The sequence below is a fragment of the Canis lupus genome, chromosome 25, assembly GCF_048164855.1.
Source record: "Canis lupus baileyi chromosome 25, mCanLup2.hap1, whole genome shotgun sequence".
Taxonomy (NCBI): Eukaryota; Metazoa; Chordata; class Mammalia; order Carnivora; family Canidae; genus Canis; species Canis lupus.
The window spans coordinates 25,811,100-25,834,094 of NC_132862.1; the positions used below are offsets into that span (position 1 = coordinate 25,811,100).

Sequence of the window (22,995 nt, forward strand, 5' to 3'; positions counted from 1 at the left end):
CAGTATATTATCTCATTTGGAAATGATTTAGGTATTCATTATATAGTTTAACTTGGTACAAACTTTTCTGTTATTTACATGTATTTAAATTATTTGTTTTTAAAAATTATGCTTAAACATTAAACAGCTAACCATCTCAGGTTATTTTTCTCGTTGAGAGATTGTGAAGACATACTTGCTTTTATTTTATTTATTTATTTATTTTTAAAGATTTTTTATTTATTCATTCATGAGAGAGAGAGAGAGGCAGAGACACAGGGAGAGGGAGAAGCAGGCTCCATGCCGGGAGCCCGACGCGGGACTCGATCCTGGGACTCCAGGATCGCGCCCTGGGCCAAAGGCAGGTGCTAAACCGCTGAGCCACCCAGGCATCCCCACATACTTGCTTTTATTAAGCCAACAAACTTAAACTAGGTTTTACTTTTCAAAAGTTATGTCAGGTCTTGTGAACTTGAAAAACATTTGGGTTAGTTCTTATGTTTCTGAGGGTTTCAAGAATACTTAATTTATAAGTGCTTATTTTTCTTTAAGCCAATTAAATAGAGCTTCTTACACATTAGTTTTGGCACTACCATCTGAAATTAGAAAAATATCACACATCAACAATATGCATGCTTAGACGTACTTAAACATGCAGACAGATGCAAAACAGATCTTACAGCTTTTGTTTAAAAAAATTTAATCAAGAGCTGATAGCCATTTTAATGCAAAACTCACTAGTTTATAAAAGAATAGTTGGATCCAAATTGTGGGACTAAGTTGAGATTACTACTCTGATAACAAAGGTTTCTTTTTTTACTAAGTTTTTTGTTTGTTTGTTTGTTTGTTTGAATGATGTAAGGATCTTTTAAAGCTATTTTTGCAGTCATTTTGTCTTTTAGAAGCTTCTGTTTATCGATCAAAGAATGCAGTCCATTGTCACTGAGAGATTTGAAATTCTCTCTTGTCAGGATCCACTTCTCTAAGTTAAAGTTGCCCTACAGTAGCGACTGCAGTTCCAGAAGTTCACCCATTTTCCAAAAAGGCACAAAATCCTGGTCCATAAACCAAGTGGAACCATCTTTGCCCTTAGATTCCCTAAGAGTTCTTGACTATGAGGAACCCTGTTTTTCAAAAACTTTTCCAAACCAAAGGGAAACAGAATAGGGTAATTTACTAAGAAGCTTCAACAAACAAAGTGTTGTGCAAATTAAAGTCAGCTCAAAATGGAGAGACTGGAGCTCAGCTATAAGAGAGACCTTCAGACTCTAGGGTCGGTGAGGAAGCAGTGGACTCAGTTCTATCACCATAGAGGCCTCAGTTGAGGGGGATGGTGGGGTCGTGGCTTCTTTGGATCCCATTTTTACACCATAAACTGTCAATAGTTTAGAAATATTGAAGTAGTAATTAGTAAAAGTTTACTGTGCACACACCAAAAAGACAGTGTGTAAACCAGGAGCATTCAAACCAAAACATGGAAGGAAATTCAGAGGTATATTGTTTATAAAGCAGCTTACATAGTGAGAAGTTCCTGCCTTCAAGCCTCCTCTCCTCCCACTTGCTCATATGTACTCTTAAATTTTAGTCATTCAGGGCAGCCCCGGTGGGTGGCTCAGCGGTAGAGTGCCTGCCTTTGGCCCAGGGTGTGATCTTGGAGACCTGGGATGGAGTCCCACCTCGGGCTCCCTGCATGGAGCCTGCTTCTCCCTCTGCCTCTGTCTCTGCCTCTCTCTCTCTCTGCCTCTCATGAATAAATCTTTTAAAAAATTTTTTTAGTCATTCAGAGGTATTTAAAGTTCTTTAATTGTTTTGTGTTTCCCCGCCTCTGACCTTTTCCTATTCTCTCCTGAAATCTGATCCCTTCTTAGGATACCAGCTCCTCTTTTGAACCTAAATTGTAACTCTTTAAGCAAGTATTCAATAAAATGTTGAATGACTATTTATATGGATGGATTTAGCCTATTCTGGGATATTTGAATCTGTATTGATAAGATAGGTTTAATAACCCAATTTTACAGATAAAGGAAAGAGGCTAAGAGGAACAGGTTGTTTAACTTTGCTAAGATTATACAGTAATTTAGTGCTAACACTGTTTAGCCTCAAAGCTTTGCTCTTTTTTGCTAATCACTTTGTATGTGATGTTCAAGTGTTATTGATATGAGTGATCCCATGTGATTTTTGTACATTTCTCTGTAATCTAGAGAATTCTCCATAAAAATTAATGTAATCCTTATTTTAAAAGTCTCCTCTATAATAAGAGGTGCCTGGATAGCTCAGTTGGTTGAGCACCCAGTCCAACTCAGTTTCAGCTCAGGGTCATGAGTTAGGCTCCACACTAGTGCATTACACACAAAAAAGTATGAGTCACTACAATATATAATTTACTTTTTAACATTTTTCATGCTCAGTATTGACATATTATTGTTGGTGAGACATTATCAATATAGTGTGGTTTAAAAAATATTGCTATGATTTTTCTTTCATTTTTAGAAAGAAGTTTGGATCTCCAATTCAGTTTTAAAATGGCATCCATTTCAGGTTAGTGGAAGTGATTACATTTTATAGTACGTTCTGTTTTATTTCTAATTGCATGTTCTTTGAAAAAAATTGTTTTTCTCTGTACTTTCAGTTTTGCTGTGAACCTTTAACTGCTCTAACAGGAAAGTCTTAGTAAAAATAAAGAAACATAAATTATAAAAATATTTGTTTTAAAAGTCTGATTATTGAAATGATGTGTGGTGGGTTTTTTCTTATTGTAGTAAAACATACCTGCCAAAATGTACTCTTTATACAGTTACAGTGCCCAAAATTTACATTATTGTGTAACCATCACCAATATCCATCTCCAGAACTTCATCATTCCAGACCAAAATTCTGTGCCCATTGTACATTAACGTCCCTTTCCTTCCTTCCTACCAGTTGCTGGTTGGTAACTATTCATATTCTGTCTGAATGAATTTGAATACTCAGGGTACCTCATGTCAGTGGACTCATAAAATATTTGTCCTTTTGTGTCTGGCTTATTTCCCTTAGTGTAATGTCTTTGAGCTAGGATTTTGTAACATTTTTCTTTTTAAAGCTGAATAATATTACGTTGTATATATCTCCTTTTGTTTATCAATTTGTCAGTGGACATCTGGGTTGTTTCATCTTGTGGCAATTGTGAATAATGCTGCTATGAACATTGGAGTACAAATGTGTTTGAGTCTGTTTTCAGTTCTTTTGGGTATGTACCTAGAAGTAGAATTGCTGAAATCACATGGTTTTTCTGTCTTTAATTTTTCAGGAACTGCCATACTATTTTCCTTTTTTTTTTTTTTTTTTTAATTTTTATTTATTTATGATAGTCACAGAGAGAGAAAGAGAGAGGCAGAGACATAGGCAGAGGGAGAAGCAGGCTCCATGCACCGGAAGCCCGACGTGGGATTTGATCCCGGGTCTCCAGGATCGCGCCCTGGGCCAAAGGCAGGCGCCAAACCGCTGCGCCACCCAGGGATCCCGCCATACTATTTTCCATACTGACTGTTCCATTTTACATTCCCACAGCAATGCTAAGGGTTCCAAGGGATGACATGTTTTTTTGAGGGAATTATAGGAACCTAAGAAATCATAAAGTAGAAAATATATATCACTTTGAATCCCACTACTCAAATTAATACTGTAGATAATATATCGATGAATGATTTTTCAACAAATATTTTAGTTTTCAAAGAGTTTTTATTATTTTTTTAATGAAGTACAATTAGTATATGTTATATTACTTTCAGGAGTGCAACATATTCCCCAGTTCTATCCATTAATCAATGCTTACCATGGTTTAAGTGTAGTCATTGTCACTCTGCAATGTAATTATAATATTGACTATATTCGAGTGTTGTACTTTTCAACTTGTGATTTATTTTATAACTAGAAGTTTGTACCTCTTAATCCCCTTAACTTATTTCACCATTCTTTCTGCCTTCCTTCTTTTGGCAACTGCTAGTTTATTCTCTGTATTTAAGAGGTTTTTGTTTGGTATGCCTGGGTGGCTCAGTGGTTGAGCATATGCCTTCAACTCAGGGCGTGATCCTGGAGTTCTGGGATCCTCATAGGGAGCCTGCTTCTCCCTCTGCCTGTGTCCTTGCCTCTCTGTGTCTCTCATGAATTAATAAATAAAATCTTTTAAAAAAACAAAAGGTTTTTATTTGTTTAAAGGTTTTATTTGAGAATGAGAGAGAAAGCGCACACGCACACACACAGATGCACACAAAGGAGGGGTAGAGGGAGAAGGAGAAGTGACTTCCTGCTGAGCGGGGAACCTGACATGGGGCTTAATCCCAGGACCCCAAGATCAAGACCTAAGCCAAAGGCAGACACTTAACCAACTGAGCACCCAGGTGTCTTGTTTGTTTTTAACATTACATGTGTAAGTGAAGTCATATGGCATTTGTCATTCTCTGACTTCTTTTATTTAGCCTCCTACCTCTTAGGTCCCTTGTTTCAATTAGCAAAATCTCATTATTTTTTATGGCTGAGTAATATTCCATTGTGTGTATGTGTGTGTGTGTGTGTGTGTATGCACACACTACTCTTCATCCATTTGTCAGGCATTGAACACTTGGATTGCTTCTATATCTTGACTATTTTAAATAACACTGCAACAAAATATCTTTTTGAATTAGTATTTTCATTTTCTTTTCATTTTTCTTTCTCAGCACTAGATGATATGGCATTTCTATTTTTAATTTTAATTAATTTTTTGAGAAAACTCCATACTATTTTTCACAGTAACTGTACCAAATTACATTCCCACCACAGCATGAAGGATTTTTTTCTCCACATCCTTGTCAACACTTGTTATTTCTTTGTTTTTGATACTAGTCATTTGGATTGGTGTGAGGTGATATCCCATTGTGGTTTTGATTTTATAACTAGAAGTTTGTACCTCTTACAAGTACCTCAAACTTTCCCTGATGATTAGTCATGCTGAACATCTTTTCATGTGTCTTTTTGCTATCTCCATCTTCTTTGGGAAAATATCTGGTCAGGTATTCTGTTTTTTTTTATTGGACTATTTGGTTTTTTTTGGTGTTGAGTTTTGTAAGTTCTGTATTTATTTTGAGTATTAATTCTGTATCAGATATTCCTTATGTTTTGCACATATCTTCTGTCATTTATTAGGTTGCTATTTTGTTTTATTGATGGTTTCCTTTGCTGTGCAAAAGCATTTTCTTTTGATATAGTCCCAGTATTTTATATTTGCATTTGTTTTCCTTGCCAGAGAAGACATATCCTTAGATATGTTGCTAAGGGCAGTGTCTAAAGAGATTACTCTCTCTGTTTTCCTCTGGGAGTTTTATGGTATCAGGTCTTACATTTAGGTCTTTAATCCATTTGAGTTTGTTTTTGTGTATTGTGTACGAAAGTAGTCCAGTTTCATTCATTTGCATGTAGCTATGCAGTGTTTTGAACACCATTTACGGAAGAGACTGTCTTTTCTGCATTGTATTTTCCTACCTGCATTGTCATAGATTAATAAACCATGTAAGTGTGGGTTTATTTCTGGTGTGTCTTGTCTGTTCTATTATTCTATGTGTCTTTTTTTGTGACAATAGCATACTGTTTTGATTACTACAGTTACATATCTTGAAATTTGGGATTTCATATCATTGATAGGAGGATAATACCAGCCTTGTAGAATGTATTTGGAATCTTTACTTCCTCATTTGTTTTTTTTCTGAACATTAGGGCTCAACAGTGCACTTGAAGTACTCAGTAACCCATGTTATAAACAGATGTGCTATCATCCAGGCTTATAGAACACAGGCAGAGTAGATTTAGCATAATTTTTGCCTCTGCAGTTTTTGGAATTATAAATGAGAATTGGCCTCAACTTAAGTCACCAGCTGCTTTAGATCCTACCAAGAGTCAGCCTGTTCTTTTAAGCTTGAAACCAGGCATTGACTTGTCTTTAACTATGAAAGTCCAACCTGGCATCTTCTTCTAATAGAATGCTATTTTGTCTACAGTGAAAAAATCTGTTATTATAAGCCTCCTTCATTAACTATTTTGGCTAAATCGTCTGGATAACTCGGTGCATCTTACACATCAACACTTGCTGCTTTATCTTACACTTTTTTTTTTTTTTAATTTATTTGAGAGAGAGAGCACAAGCAGGGGTGGGGTTGGGGAGGGAAAGAAGGCTAGGGAGAAGCAGGCTCCCTGCTGAGCTGAAGGCAGCCGCTTAACAGACTGAACCACCCAGGTGTTCCTTTACCTTACACTTTTGTGTATGGAAATTAAACCTCATGAACCAATCTCTGCTAGCTTCATACTTTCTTTTGCCCATTTCTCTCTCACCTTTCTGAGCCTTCATAGAATTGAAGAGAGTTAGGGCCTTGCTCTGGATTAGGCTTTGGTTTAATTAGGGGAATATTGTGGTTGATTTGATCTTCTTCTTTTTTTTTTTTTATTTGATCTTCTATCCAGACTATTAAATCTCTCTCCATGTCAGCATTAAGGCTGTTTTGCTTTCTACTTTACCTGTGTTCATGTGTTCACTAAAGTAGCACTTTTAATTTCCTTCCAGAACTTTTTCTTTGCATTCACAACTCCTCTAGCTGACTTTCAGCCTGTCTTGGCTTTTGACGTGCCTTCCTCACTAAGCTTAATCACTTCTAGTTTTTTTATTTAAAGTGAGAGACAGGCAACTCTTCCCTTCACTTGAACAGTTAGAGGCCATTGTGGAGTAATTTAACTGGCTTAATTTCAATATAGAGGTGTCTAAGGGAATAGGACCATAGAGAGGGAGAGAGACTGGGGAATGGCTGATCGGTGGAACAATCACAACATGTACCCCTTTTATTAAGTTTACTGTCCTATATGGGTGGAGTTTGTGGTTCCCCAAAGCAATTACAATAGTAGTATTAAAAAGCACTGATCCTACATTACCATAACAAATGTAATAATAATGAAAAAGTTTCAAATATTGCAAGAATTACCAAAATGTGACATAGAGACATGGAGTGAGCAAACTGGTAGAAAAATGGTGCTTGTAGACTAGCTCAACACAGGTTGCCACAAACTTTCAGTTTCTTAAAAAGCTTAATATCTGCAAAATGCAGTAAAGTGAAGCTTGATAAGATGAAGAATGTTTATATATGTTGGAAAGTACAACTCTTGGTGTGTTTCATGTCTTTTTATGCATTACGTTTGTATCTCATTCTCTAGGACTTCTTAGGTCTTGAAATACTGAGAGGTGACAGGGCAGATTCTTAGTGGGAATAGCAAACCCTTGCAAAGCAGCTGCCTCAGGAAAGACCATCACAGGCAATCAGACAGGAGGCTGTCTGAGAAAGGGGAGGAAGGGCAAGAGAGACTTGGCACAAGTTAGTGGTTTCAGGCCCCCTGCCTGCTTTGTTGGAATCTGCCCAGATGTTCCCTTCCCAATTGCAGGTCTCACCTCTTCCTAATCCATGCCCTAACTTTGATGTAAGAGTCTGTGCAAGGCTGGAAATTCAATTTGCATTGGAATTCAGCCACCTGCAGAATGTTGGTATTCAGTAGTCTTGACCCTGTAGTTATAGGATATAAGGGATTCTTTTAGGATAATCATTAGAGACTGGAAGTTCCTTCTTTATGCAGATCCTGCATTTCTGTCAGATTCTTCAGCATATTTAGAAGCAGCCAATCAACCCCATTATTCTCACAAAAATATTCTGTGACAGCAGACGCTCGGTCACCCAGAGACTCTCCCTCTCCAGATACTTACTTACTGGTGTCTAGGTTATATTTTAAATAACTTTGTCTACTGCATGCCATGAAATACCACTGTCCCTTTTACCACAGCAGACAAGGGTCATTAATATCTGTAAATCTTTAAATCAGAGACTATTCTAGGTGGCATAGAAACAATTTAGAGAACCTACTTTTAAGTTTCTTTTCTTCTGGAACAGCATTTGGTGTTGGTTAGGGTTCACTCAGAGAAGCTGAATCATGAGTGATTTAAGGGACTTTTTTTAGGGATTAGTTCCTATATGATCATGGTACCTGGTTAAGCAGTCCATTACTGGTCCTGAAGTCAGCAGTGCCAGCAGCAGGGACAGGAAGATGGAGATGGAGTGTGGGAGGGTAAAGATGAGCTGAGACCTGTCTGTGTCTCATTTGGTCTTGTGTTTGCAAGTCATTGCCTACAAGGCTCTGACATCCAGGATGCTGGTGCCCTTCAGAAGAGCTGGTGCACTTGCCATAGAAAATTGTATAAGAACGTGGCCAACAATTTGGGGGAAGTTAGAAGAAACTGTAGGCTAACCTGCTACCCCTGAGAGATTCAGCAGGAGATGGAGGAACTGGCATCTGCCCGTGTCAAGAAGGTGAATGAGCCCAACAGCACCTGATCTTATGCCAACCATCTGAATGTAAAGCTGGCTGCTGTTTCATGTCCACCTCCAAGTCTGAAACCAGAGTTCATTTGTGGGCAATTGTAACCCAGAATCACGAGGGAAGAAAATTTTGGTAGCTGGTATAATACAAAGCCACCATAGCATCCTATTTTAAATCATAACCGTGAGATTTCATCCTATGAAAATTTCAGGCATTAATTAAGGCTAGATTACTGCAAGCTGATGTTTTAGCAAGCACCAAGGACATCTTTAAAACGTTTTGGTTTTTATTGTTGTGGTATCCAAAGGAATCTCATTTTGGCCTTAATAAAGGATTGCTTAGAATCCTACATTAAGACTGCTTTATAAATTAGTTTTGATTGAATTATAATGTCAGTTCGAGTTCTCTTTTTATTGTTACATCAGCTTGTTATAGTCATCAGCTCCTCCTCATGCCAACATACGAACCCAAATATGAGTGTTTTTGTGAAATAATATCTAAGTAGTTAGGGAATTACTTTAAAATACTTCCCTTTTGTTTTAAAGTCTGGTTGCTTAAATCACTTAGGAGATTGTTGTTCCAACTCCTACAACACAATAAAGGTAATAATGATCATTTATTAGATGCATAACTATGTGTCAGGTACTATGTTAAGAACTTCCCATGTGTTATTTGACTTAATTCTTTAAAACAATACTAAGAAAGCTGGGTATTATCCCCTTTTACAGGTGGGGAAATTGAGGCTCAGTTAAGGACTTAGCTTGAGTTGAGACAGTGACTTAAGATTTAACTCAGGTCTGTGTGACTCCCAACACACATGCTCTTTTTTTTTTTTTTTTTTTTTTTCACACATGCTCTTAACTACCTTGGTCTCCTACTGTAAATATGTCTATAATTTGGATGGTGAAGAATATCCAAAAGTCAATAGGGAAACTTAAAACTAATTGTTTAGTTATTGTATCTTTTATTTTTCCTTCCTTGTAGCTCTAACTGAAGAATTGGATTCTATAACCAATGAGCTACATGCAGTAGACATTCAAATTCAGGAACTTCTGGAAAGGCAACAAGAGCTTATTCAGAAAAAGAACATCCTAACAAACCGAATAAAGCAGCACTTAGAAGCTTCTGACGTTGGGGAAAGCAGTGAATCGGATTCTTCACCTGCTGCTTGGAATAAAGAAGGTTTACTCTGTTTTTCTTTGCTAGTTTTGTTTCTGTTTATTTCTTTATGTAGGAGTTCAGTCATTGTTCCTGTATCAGTACTTTCCAGAGGGGAAACTGGCTGCTCTTTGAGTAGCGTGGGAAACCAATAGGCAAAACATTCTTTATCCATGTTAATTTTTTTTTAAAGATTTTATTTATTTTTTTATTCATGAGATACACACAGAGACGGAGAGGCGGCAGAGATACAGGCAGAGGGAGAAGCAGGCTCCATGCAGGGAACCCCATGCGAGACTTGTTCCTGGGTCTCCAGGATCATGTTCTGGGCTGAAGGTGGCGCTAAACCGCTGAGACACCCACGCTGCCCTCCATGTTCATTTTGTTTTGTTTTTGTTTGTTTGTTTGTTTTTTATTTATGATAGTCACACAGAGAGAGAGAGAGAGAGAGAGGCAGAGACACAGGCAGAGGGAGAAGCAGGCTCCATGCACCAGGAGCCCGACGTGGAATTCGATCCCGGGTCTCCAGGATCGCGCCCTGGGCCAAAGGCAGGCGCCAAACCGCTGCGCCACCCAGGGATCCCTCCATGTTCATTTTGAATGAAGCTTTTTATTATTCAGACTTCATTATTTTTCCAGATTTGGTTCTAGCATTAATTAGTGCTTAGAGAAAGATTTTTTAATTCAGAAACTAAATTTTTTGAATTTTAACTAGAAAAAAATTAAACCATTAAGAAAAAAAGAATAGATTCAAATTCTTGCCAAAGTCTACTTCATTTTCCTGCCCTAGTGAACACAACTTTCTTGAGTCAAGATCTTGCCAAGCATCATGTACATCACTGGCTATCATGTTATAATGGAATACTATGACTCTCAAATGGCAGTGCTTTAATGAGCCTTGCTTCCCACATATTTGCTTCTAACAAGATATTTATACAAAAAAATTCTACAAAAACGTTAACTTGGTATTTAAGATTTTTATGATATTATGAATTCCTTGATCAACATTCAGACTTTTTTGCATACCAATCAAGCACCTTGTTCTGTGTAGGTTAATGGCAAATGTTTTCATTTTTTCTGATGTACTATTTCTTTTCTTTTTTTTTTTTTAAAGATTTTATTTATTTATTCATGAGAGACATAGAGACATAGAGAGAGAAGCAGAGACACAGGCAGAGGGAGAAGCAGACTCCATGCAGGGAGCCTGACATGGGACTCAATCCCGGGTCTCCAGGATCCCACCCCGGGCTGAAGGCGGTGCTAAATCGCTGAGCCACCAGGGCTGCCCTGATGTACTGTTTCTTATCACATACCAGTTTATTTGTTTTTGCTTAGCTTTGTGAGTAAAACTAATCACAAAATTGTTAGTATAAAAGTTAAGTTGTTAATAGTATTACAAGTCTTATATAAATTCTTATCTGTTTTTCTCTAATATAAAAGCAGCCATTCATATTTGTATCTTGTTTATAATCCTAAATAGTTCTAATATATTTAACTTTTTTTCCTCTGTCTAGATTTTCCCTGGTCTAGTAAAGTTAAAGATGTTCTGCAAAATATCTTTAAACTGCAGAGGTTCAGACTGCTTCAGCTTGAAACTATTAATGTAACAATGTCTGGGAAGGATGTATTTCTTGTTATGCCTACAGGAGGTGGAAAGAGCTTATGCTATCAGTTACCAGCATTATGTTCGGATGGTAAGTATTAGTAAAGATTCCTTTAAATTGAAGAAATGATATATCTCTTTTAATTCTTTAAAAAAATCATTTCTAACCATACCTATGTGAAAATCAAATGCATTTTTATTTTATCTTTATGTTAATAGAAATTTTAAAGGATTTACTTAAAGAAGGAATGTTAAAGACTGAACGGAATTAGTTCTTTTATCTGGTTCTTAAAACATAAGCTAAAAAACATGTAGGAGATAAAGTACTAGATAAGAAATTCACAGACCTGGATTCTAGTCCCAGATCTTTATTGAGCATCAGTGGTGGTGTTAGGCACTGTAACTAAGAGTAGTAAGCAGAACGGGCAAGGTCCTAGTTTTCATAGAGCTGGTGTAAAACAGTGCTTTCTCAAATTGTAGTGTGTGTAAGAATCACTGGTGATGTGATTAACATGCAGATTCTGAGTTTGTGTGAGACCCAAGGTCTTGTACAGCTAATAGGGTCCCAGGTGATACTGATGCTGTTGTTTGGGGACTAGTAAGGTATTGAGCAGGGCTCAGTAGACTTTCCCTTAGCAGAGCAGTCAGTAAATGGGATAGGTATGATCTGTAAGGTCTCTCTCTGGGCAGCTGCTGAACTGTCACTGTAGGGCAAAAGTGGCCATAGACAACATGCAAGCTAATGGATGTGCCTGTGTTCCATTAAAACTTGATTTACCCAAACAAGCAGCTAGTCCTTTAGTTTATTGACCCCAGTCTAGAGAATATAAGTAATTGCAAGCATTTGTAATAAAGGTTTTGTGATAAAGATTTTTTTTAAGATTTTATTTATTTATTTATTTGTGAGAGACACACAGAGAGAGACACACACAGAGAGAGAAAGAGAGAGAGGGGGCGGCAGGGACACAGGCAGAGGGAGAAGCAGGCTCCATACAGGGAGCCCAATGTGGGACTCGATCGCTGGTCTCCAGGATCACACCCTTGGCCGAAGGCAGCGCCAAACTGCTGAGCCACCCAGGCTGCCCTGTGATAAAGATTTTAATAGGAAATTAAGTCAGTGCAAAGGTCTGGCCTGGGGCTGTCAGAGAAAGCTGTCCTGTGGAAGTGGCATTTGAGCTAAAAGCTGAAGGGTAAGAAGGCAAAGATAGGACAGGGGAGTAAGGAAGAGTGTTCATGCAGGGGAGCAGTATTTCTGAGAGCCCAAAAGTAAGAACCTTCATGGTAGGAGTCTTCAGTAACCTGGAAGAATTTGAGTGTGGCAGGCAGTTGGGGAGGAAGACTTGTGGAAAGAATCTTGAAAGATAGTATAAAAACTTCCTTAGATTAGTGGGAAACCATTGAAGGGTTTTATACAGGTAAGAGACTGGTCAGAATTGTGCTTTAGAAGATAGAGGAATTCTAGAAACAATTAGGAGGTAGATTCAGTAGGAGTTGGTATTCATTGGACACAGGGTGGGAGTGTGGGGAGGTCAGGTGGTAGGAGAAGGGATAGTCTAGAATGATGTCCAAATTCTAGGCTGGGACACATGGTGAAGTTGTTCACTGAAATAGGGTACGTTTGGAGAATGAACTTCTGTGGGAATGGAGAGAAAGGGAAGATGAGTTGATGAAGTGGAACTAATGAATGGAACATTCTTTAGAAAGAATTGTATGAAGGGAAAAGGAGAGGGGCCCTTAGTTAGCTGTCCAGGGTGTTTCAAAGATAAGAGAGACTTGCCCATGTTTAAATGTAGTGAGAAGGTACCACTGAGGAGAATGTGAAAATATAGCAGAGAGACTATCTGAGATGATAAAACCCTGATAAATGCTGAACTTGAGTGTGTTTTTTAATTGGTCTGCTCTCTGTCTCAGGTTATTTTAAGGGACAAACTCCAGAGACAAAGTCAGTGATTCTAATAATGTAGAATAACTCTTAGAACTGTGCACGATTTTAGTAATAAGAGAAACGGGCTGTATTGTCAGCATTTCGTTCAGTGTACTATTAACTGATTTCTACTCAGCATATATTAATCTGGTTCAGTAAGTGGGACAATACTCATGTAACTATCACATGTAATTATACAGGTTGCTATATTTTCTTTGGAAAACTTTGGAATAACTTTCTCCTGATATAACTGGGCAGTATTTGTCTTGATTTATATTATTTTGCTAAGATGATTAATACCGATTGTTAAGTAAAAATTCAGAGTGGTATCTATTTTTACTTTTATAGTATTGAATAAGGAAAGAGATTTCTGTCTAATATTTGCTTATTTGGCTAATGAGCATTTATTTAGAATATATCTTTTATTAATGAGGATGAAAAATTGGTAGTATATCGATGTTGTGATGCCCTCAGGTGAGTGGTCAAAACTTATTCTGGAGGTGTATAAAATTTAAAGTAGATACTTTCTCTTTTAGGTTTTACCCTTGTGATTTGCCCATTGATCTCTCTTATGGAAGACCAGTTAATGGTTTTAAAACAATTAGGAATTTCAGCTACCATGTTAAATGCTTCTAGTTCTAAGGTATGCTTCTGTGGCTTTTTTTTTTTTTTTTTTTTAATTTAAACTCTTCACTGCAGTAGGAGCCTTGGTTACAATTGAATTGGTTATAAAATTGTAAACTGATAACCATATCTGGAGTTGCAAACTATGGTTGATGGGCCAGTTCTAGCCCACTGCCTATTTTTATAAGGTCTGTGAACTAAGAATAGTGTGTATGTGTCTATTTAAATTGTAGTTAGTTAACATAGAGTGCAATACTGGTTTTAGGAGTAGAATTCAGGGGTTCGTCACTTATATATATAACACCAGTCCTCACTATAACAAATGCCTTTCTTAGAGCCCTCACCTAGCCCATGCCCCACCCACCTCTCTCCATCAGCCTTCAGTTTGTTCTCTTTGATTAAGAGTCTCTTATGGTTTGTTTCCCATTTTCTCCCCCTCCATATGTTCATCTATTTTGTTACTTTTTATTTTTTTAAAGATTTGTTTGTTTTAGAGAGAGAGTGAGTGTGCACAAGCGGCAGGAGAGGCAGGGGGGAAAGAAAGGGAGAGAGAGAAGGCTCAAACAGATTCTCTGCTGAGTGCAGAGCTTGATGCGGGGCTCAGTCCCACAACCCTGAGATCATGACCTGACTAGAAACCAAGAGTCAGATGTTCAACTGACTGAGCCACCCAGTTACCTCTGTTTTGTTTCTTAAATTCCATATATGAGTGAAATCATATGGTATTTGTCTTTCTCTAACTTATTTCACTTAGTATAATACCCTGTAGCTTCATCTACATCCTTGCAAATGGCAAGATTTCATTCTTTTTGATGGCTGAGTAATATTCCATTATCTATGTACACACACACACACACACACACACACACACACAATCTTCTTTATCCATTCATCAGTTGATAGACATTTGGGCTCTTTCCATAGTTTGGCTATTGTTGATAGTGCTGCTATAAACAGTGTGTATGTACTCCTTTGAATCTATATTTTTATATCCTTTGGGTAAATACCTAGTAGTACAATTGCTCAAGTGTTGGCTAGTTCTATTTTTAACTTTTTGAGGAATCTTCAAACCATTTTTCCAAAGTAGCTGCACCAGCTTGCATTCTCACCAACAGTGTAAGAAGGCTCCCCTTTCTCCACATCCTTGCCAATACATATTGTTGCTTGTGTTGTTAATTTTAGCCATTCTGACAGATGGGGGTGATATCTCGTTGTGATTTTGATTTGTATTTCCCTGATGGTGAGTGATGTTGAGTATCTTTCCATGTGTCTGTTAGCCATCTGGATGTCTTCTTTGGAAAAATGTCTGTTTATGTCAACTGACCACTTCTTAACTGGATTTTTGGGTGTTGAGCTTGGTAGGTTCTTTATAAATTTTAGATACTAACCCTTTATCAGATATATCACTTGCAAATATCATCTCCCATTCTGTAGGCTGCCTTCTAGTTTTGATTGTTAACTTTGCTGTGCAGAGTTTTTTATCTTGAGGAAGTCCCAATAGTTCATTTTTCTTTTTGTTTCCCTTGCCTGTGGTGACATGCCTAGTAAGAAGTTGCTATAGTTGATTGCTGCCTGTGTTCTTCTCTAGGATTTTGATGGTTTCCTGTCTCACATTTAGGTCCTTCATCCGTTTTGAATTTATGTATGGTGTAAGGAAGTGATCCAGTTTCATTCTTTAGTTTTCTTAACATCATTTGTTGAAGAGACTCTCTTTTCTCCATTGGGTATTCTTTTCAGCTTTGTTGAAGATTAGTTGACCATTGAGCTGTGGGTCCATTTCGGTTTTTTGTTCCATTTCATTTATCTATATGTCTTTTTTTGTGCCAGTACCATACTGTCTTAACTACAGCTCTGTAATATATCTTGAAATTTGGAATTGTGATGCCTCCAGCTTTGGTTTTCTTTTTCAGGGTTGACTTGGTTATTCAGGTTTTTTTTGTGGTTCCATACAAATTTTAAGATTATTTGTTCTAGCTCTGGGAAAAATGCTGATGATATTTTGGTATGGATTGCATTAAATGTGTAGATTGCTTTGGTATGGATTGCATTAAATGTGTAGATTGCTTTGAATAGTATAGACATTTTAACAATGTTCCTCCAAGAACAGTCAAGAGCATGGAAAGTTTTTCCCATTTCTTTGTGTCCTCTTCAACTTTTTTCGTAAGTTTTACATAGTTTTCAGAGTACAGATTCTTTACCTCTTTGATTAGGTTTATTCTTAGATATCTTATGGGTTTTGGTGCAATTGTAAATGAGATTGATTCCTTGATTTCTTTTTCTGTTGTTTCATTTTTGGTGTATGGAAATGGAACAGATTTTTGTACATTGCTTTTGTATCCTGCAACTTTGCTGAATTCATATAGTCTAGCAATTTTTTGGTGGAGTCTTTTGGGTTTTCTACAAAGAGTATCCTGTCGCTTGTACATAGTGAAAATTTGACTTCTTCCTTGCCAATTTGGATGCCTGTATTTCTTTTTTGTTGTCTGATTACTGAAGCTAGGACTTCCCTTACTGTACTTAAAGAATAATACTGAGAGTGGACATCCCTATCTTGATCCTGACCGTAGGGGGATAAGCTCTCAGGTTTTCCCTATTGAGTATAATATTAGCTGTAGGTCTTTCGTATATGGCCTTTATAATAGTGAGGTATATTTCATCTATCCCTACTTTGTTAAGATTTTTTATTAAGAATGGATGCTATATTTTGGCAGATGTTTTTTCTGCATCTTGAGAGGATCATATGGTTCTTATCCTTTCTTTTATTAATGGTGTATCACATTGATTTGCAAGTATTACCACTCCTGCAGCCCAGGAATAAATCCCACTTGATCATGATGAGTAATTCTTTTAATGCACTGTTGGATTTGATTTTCTAATTTCTTGTTGAGAATTTTTGCATCCATATTCATCAGGGATATCTGTAATTCTTCTTTTTAGTTGGGGGGGTTGGTCTTTGGTTTTGGAATCAAGGTCATGCTGGCCTTGTATAATGAGTCTGGAAGTTTTCCTTCCATTTCTATTTTTTGGAATAATTTGAGAAGAATAGTTACTAACTTTTCTTTAAATGTCTGGTAGAATTCCCTTGAGAAGCCATCTGTCCTTGGACTTTTGTTTATTGGGAGATATTTGATTACTGATTTAATTTCTTTGTTGGTTATGGGTCTGTTCAAATTTTCTATTTCTTCCTGTTTCAGTTTTCATAGTTTGTATGTTTCTAGGAATTTGTCCATGTCTTCCAGATTGCCTAGTTTGTTGGCCTATAATTTTTCATAAATTCTCTTATAATTATCTGTATTTCTGTGATGTTGGTTGTGATCTCTTCTCTTTCATTCGTGATTTTATTTTTTGGGTCCTTTCTCTTTTGTTTTTACAAGTCTGGCTAGAGGTTTATCAATTTTATTTATTGTTTCAAAGAACTAGCTCTTAGTTTCATTAAACTGTTCTAGTATTCATTGTGTTTTCATTTTCATTTGCCTCCATGTGCTTTTTTTTTTTAAGATTTTATTTACTTATTCATGAGGGAGGCAGAGACCTAGGCAGAGGGAGAAGCAGGCTTCCTGCAGGGAGCCTGATGTGGAGTTCCATCCATCCCAGGACCCTGGGATCATGACCTGAGCCAAAGACAGACACTCAACCACTAAGCCACCTAGGTGTCCCTGCCTCCATGTACTTTTTAATTTCTTCTTAAATTTCCTGGTTAAACCATTTATTCTTTAGTAGGATGTTCTTTAATCTCTGTGTATTTGTGGTCTTTGCAAATTTTTTCTTGTGGTTAACTTCAAGTTTCATAGTGCTATGATCTGAAAATCTGCATGGTATGATCTCAGTCTTTTTGTAATTGTTGAGGGCTGATTTGTGACCCAGTATGTGGTCTATTCTGGAGAATGTTCATGTGCACTAAAAAAGAATGTATTTTGCTGCTTTAGAATGAAGAGTTCTGAATGTATCTGTTAAAGCCATCTGGTCCAGTGTGTCATTCAGAGCCATTGTGTCCTTGTTGATTTTCTGCTTAGATCATCTATAAGTGGGGTGTTAATGTCCTCTAGTATTATTATCAATGGATTTCTTTATGTTTATTATTAATTAATTCATACATTTGGGTGCTCCCAAGTTGGGGGCATAAATATCTACAATTATTAGATCTTCTTGATGAATAGAATCCTTAATTATGATATTAGTGTCCTTCTTCATCTCTTGTTACAATTTTTGGTTCAAAATCTACTTTGTCTGATATATGTATGGCTACTCCGGCTTTCTTTTGATGTCCATTAGTATGTTAGATGGTTCTCCAGCCCCTCACTTTATTTTTATTGTATTTTATTTTTTTTTTAAAGATTTTATTTATTTATTCGTGAGAGACACACACAGAGAGAGACAGAGACCAGGCAGAGGGAGAAGCAGGCTCTATTGCAGGAAGCCTGATGTGGGACTTGATCCCGGGATTCCAGGATCATGCCCTGAGCCAAAGGCAGGCGCTTGACCACTGAGCCACCCGGGCGTCCCTCCTGCCCCTCACTTTAAATAGTCAGGTGTCTTTAGCTCTAAAATGAGTCTCGTGTAGGCAGCATTTCGATGGGTCTTACTTTTTTATCCATTCTGATACCCTGTGTCTTGATTGGAGCATTTAGTCTATTTACACTCAGTAATTATTAAAAGATATGAACTTAGTGTCATTGTGTTATCTGTCAAGTTGGTGTTTCTGGTGGTGGTCTCTGTTCCTTTCTAGTCTTCGTTGCTTGGTTTGTGTGTGTATATATGTGTGTGTCTGTGTGTGTGTGTGTGTATATACATATATATTATATATATATACATGTGTATTTTAAATATTTATTTATTTTAGAACATGCATGTGGGGTGGAGGAGGGGAGGGAACGGGAAGCAAACTCCTTGCTGAGTGGGGAGCCTGATGCAGGGCTTGATTCCACAATCCTGAGATCATGACCTGGGCTGAAACCAACAGTTGGACACTCAATTGACTGAGCCACCCAGGTGCTCCTCAGTTTTTATATATTTGAATGGTTAAAAAAATCAGAAGAAGAATGCTTTGTGAAGTGTGAAAATTATATGAAATTTAGATTTCAGTGTCCATAAAGTTTTATTGGGACACAACCATGCTTGTTCATTTACGTATTGTCTACCACCATATTAAAAATTCTTTCCCTTTACCATTCTCTAAAGGTGATCAATAAGGTCTTTTTTTTAAGTATCATTATTAACTTACGGACATTTAACATATTTGATAGATCTTAATCTGTGTTATTCTTTATTTTCCCAAAATAGTCCTGTCTTTGGGCAGTAAACACCCCTTTTTTCTTCACCGCATAGTTTTTGACTCCTAGCTTGCTTTATGAGAAGTTACTCCTTGCTCATTTTGCATATTTCCCCCCAGACCTGGTGTCAGCCATATCTCCAGGTAGCTAGGTTCCTTTAGTTTCCTTCATCTATTTCTGTTTTATTTAAACTCTCATGTCCAAATTGCTCTCTCCTTCAACAGAATGAACGTGGAGAACATTGCTTTTTTCTATTATATTTCCATAACCCTGAAAAAGAAAGTAATAGTAATGAAAGTAGCTAGAAGTTGCAGATAATTAAAGATTCATGCCATATCACTGCTGTTTGAAAAACTGGAAAGAAAAGAGGATAGGTCAAGGTCAAGTCCAGTTTTCATTTGCTTTTACTAGTAGTTCATAGGATGTGAGTACAGTTTTTTTTCTTTAATCTTGCTTTTTCCATTTACAGAACTGCCAGAAGTTCTGGAGAGTCAGGGATATTTCTTTTTAAAGATTTTATTTATTTATTTGAGAGAGAAACAGGGATTGACTGGGTGTGGGGAGGGAGCAGACAGAGGGATAAACAGACTTGGCACTGAGTGCAGAGCTGACATAGGACTCGATCCCATGATCCTGAGATCGACCCGACTCCAAATTAAGAGTCAGACACCCAACTGACTGAGCCACCCAGGTGCCCCAGGTGTTTTCACTTTTATTTTTTGTTTTTTGTCGAATGAGATTATTCTTTTATCAGCATTTGAATACAAGTAAACAAATAAAATGCTTTTTGCAGCTACCTTGAAGTTTAGTACTGGGACATGGGCTCAGTTTTAATGAACTCAGCATCTGCTAAAACAGTCCAAGGCTGTTGCTTTGAGTAAGTGCCTCTTCATTTACCACTTAGTATCCAGTCTGCCAGCTTAGTTCCATCATTGTGTCTGTTTTTACTTTTAATAGGAGCATGTGAAATGGGTTCATGCTGAAATGATAAATAAGAACTCCAAGCTAAAGCTAATTTATGTGACTCCAGAGAAAATTGCAAAGAGCAAAATGTTCATGTCGAGACTAGAGAAAGCCTATGAAGCAAGGAGATTTACCCGGATTGCTGTGGATGAAGTTCACTGTTGTAGCCACTGGGGACATGATTTCAGACCTGGTATGTGTGATGTATCTAGAATACTCCTTGATGCTAGGGACTGTTTTCTTACTCACATGATGGAAATCCCTGCTTCTGTTAAAATTATTTCATCAGCTAGCTGTTGCTCATTTTCTCTTGCCTTATAAGGAAAATGGAGAGGCTGAGTCTTTAATCTTTACTTCTCTCACTGGAGTGCTTAGTCTTATTGCCTTTATCCCTTGAAATGCATGTTTCTCAGCAACATGATTAGCTTCCACATTTAGCCATAAAGATTTCCTGACACCACGTTCTCCCTCACATTCCGTGAGGAATTTGTATCTGCTTCAGAGTTGTCTTCTTTAGTCATCATTCAGTCTCCAGCCTCCACTTCCTGGTCAACATCCAACTACCACCTTGGGGTTACAGTGTGGGGGACTGGGGCAGGTATTTTAGGAACCCAGTTCTGTACTCCTCCAACCTAATCCTGCAGTCATAGCTGGAAGCAGATCACTCAGACTTGTTCTGTGCAAAACAACCTTAAGCTTTAAGCAATCATGTTCTTGATTTTCAACCTCATTTCTTTCTGAACCTGCTTTCACACGCAGATGGTCCCCTGGGGTCCCCTCTAATCCCTCATTGCATTTGAGCAGGGCTTGAGACATTACCTGACAGTCACTCTCGCCTCCTTTCAGACTCTGCTCTTGCCACTTCTGTTACTCCTGGATTGCCTGGCATTTTACCTGCCTCAGGCTCTGTGCCAGACTGTGCTTCTGGACCCCTCCAGGCCTCTATTCCCCCATTCCTGCTGTTTCAGTATTAAACACTGGTGGGAAGAATTTTTACAGCTGCATTAATTTACACCTCAGGTCAGCTGCCATCAGACTGCTGCCCTTCGACTTGTTCCTGATTTGTCTCCCGTTAGCATTCCTCCCAGCAAGCTATTCATGCCTTTAACTTCTCACTTCTCGTTAGGTCCTAACTCCTACTTGCAGATGCCTCTCAGTCCCCAGAAAATAGGTGCCAGCAGGTCTGGATGTCACCCTCTTTCCCTTTCCAAACATTAGTGACTTGTTTTTTCTTCGTAAGGCAAAAGAGACCATTTATTATCAGTGTTACCATGACTCCTCCCACTTCATCCTTTCCTGCCTTCTTAAGACTCACTCTGTCAAAGTCTTCACTCCTGCATCTTTTTTTTTTTAAAAGGAATGAATTTGTTTGTTTGTTTTTTTAATTTTTATTTATTTATGATAGTCACAGAGAGAGAGGGGGGTGGTGGAGAGACATAGGCAGAGGGAGAAGCAGGCTCCATGCACCGGGAGCCCGATGTGGGACTCGATCCCGGGTCTCCAGGATCGGCCCTGGGCCAAAGGCAGGCGCTAAACCGCTGCGCCACCCAGGGTTCCTCTTTTTTTTTTTTTTAAGTTTTTAATATTTAATTTGAGAAAGAGATTGAGCGAGCGAGTAGGGGGAGGAGTGGAAGGAGAGGGAGAAGCAAACTACCCTGTGCCCAGATCACATCACTGGGCTCTGTCTCAAAACCTTGAGATCATGTCTTGAGCCAAAATCAAGAGTCAGACCCTCAACCAACTGAACCACACAGGCTCACCTCCTGAATTTTACGACTCCCTAAAACAAAGAGAGAAACTGAAATAGGCTTTCACCTTTCTCACCCCTTTATGGTGTTGTCCTGTTTCTGTTCTTCCTTTCACCTCATCCTCTAAACTTACCATCTGTTTCTCACCTTCCTTCCTTTCTGAATTCAGAGTCCCTTCTGCCTTCACCACTCTGCTCAGAGGTGACCTTGGTCTCCTATCTATCTCCCCATGGGCTTAATCCAGGGGGTTCATCTGAATTCCTTTTCCCACTTAACTTCTGGAGCAGGAGGAGCATTTCCTGCATTTATCTCTCTCTTGGCCACTTGTCCTCCCTGGGTTTCTGTGATGGAGGCTTTTGATGTGTTTCTTTTCCATTCTCTCTGCCTTGTTCTCCTTCCTTTGCTGCCACCCTAAGTGTTCCCCATGGTTCTAATCTGTTTTCGTCTTTTCTTACACTACTTCAGGCATGGTGGACTCGTGGCCTGAAGACACAGTTTTCTACTTTCAGAATTATTTGGGGGCATTAGGTATTTTTTTAAATTTTGATTTACATGTCTTAGGCAGGATATATACTGTCTTTTTTACTAGAGACCCCACCATGTTATTTAGACTATTCCAAAGAGTTGTTGCCTGGTAGCTACTGAAAATATCCAGTTTCTCACCCTTGCCCTATATTTCTAGCCTTAGTAGTTGATCACTTAGGATGAGAACTGTTGCTTGTGTGTTAGCATAACTTGCATTGCCTCTGTAAATTAGCTGCTAGTCGTCATCAGTGGTTCTATATCTAGTTCTCTTCCTCTGCAACTACAGATTTAGTTTATTGGAAATGTGTACCCATTTTAAAAAAAAGTTTAATAGAGCTGTAATTGACATACAACCTTGTATTACTCTTAGTTATATAAAATAGTTGTGTAACTAGAAGTTTGTACCTTTTGACTCCTTTCACCCATTTTGCCCACCTCTGTGCCTCACCTCTGGCAACCACCAGTGTGTTTTCAGTATTTTGGGTTGTTTTTTCTTTTTAAAGATTCCACATATAAGTGAGATCATATAGTGGTTATCTTTCTCTATCTGACTTATATCACTTAGCATTATGCTCTCAAGTTTCATCCATGTTGTTGCCAATAGCAGAATTTCCTTATTTTTTAAGGCCAAATAATATTCCATTGTGGGTGTATGTATATATACACGCCACATTTTCTTTAACCATGTATCATTACATGCTTAGGTTGTTTCCATGCCTTGGCTGTTATGCATAATGCTCCAGTGAACATAGAGGAGTAGATACCTTTTTTTTTTTAAATGTTAAGCACTGAATAGGTATTCACTATGGTCGTACCTTTTTTTTTTTTTTTTTTTTTTTT

At 37.9% G+C, this 22,995-nt stretch overlaps 1 protein-coding gene across 10 annotated transcripts in view; it reads left to right on the forward strand.

Moving 5' to 3' along the window:
- Window positions 1-22,995, forward strand: part of RECQL (RecQ like helicase) — a 46,216-nt gene that overhangs the window by 4,338 nt on the left and 18,883 nt on the right. For 9 of the 10 annotated variants that reach the window (XM_072798716.1, XM_072798717.1, XM_072798721.1 and 6 more), the window contains 5 exons: window positions 2,470-2,517; window positions 9,325-9,522; window positions 11,013-11,192; window positions 13,562-13,668; window positions 19,877-20,075. In XM_072798716.1, coding sequence (XP_072654817.1) covers window positions 2,502-2,517; window positions 9,325-9,522; window positions 11,013-11,192; window positions 13,562-13,668; window positions 19,877-20,075 — 700 coding nt within the window. In that variant the 5' untranslated portion in view covers window positions 2,470-2,501. The remainder of the gene's footprint in view (window positions 1-2,469; window positions 2,518-9,324; window positions 9,523-11,012; window positions 11,193-13,561; window positions 13,669-19,876; window positions 20,076-22,995) is intronic. The other variant, XM_072798725.1, reaches the window with a different exon arrangement.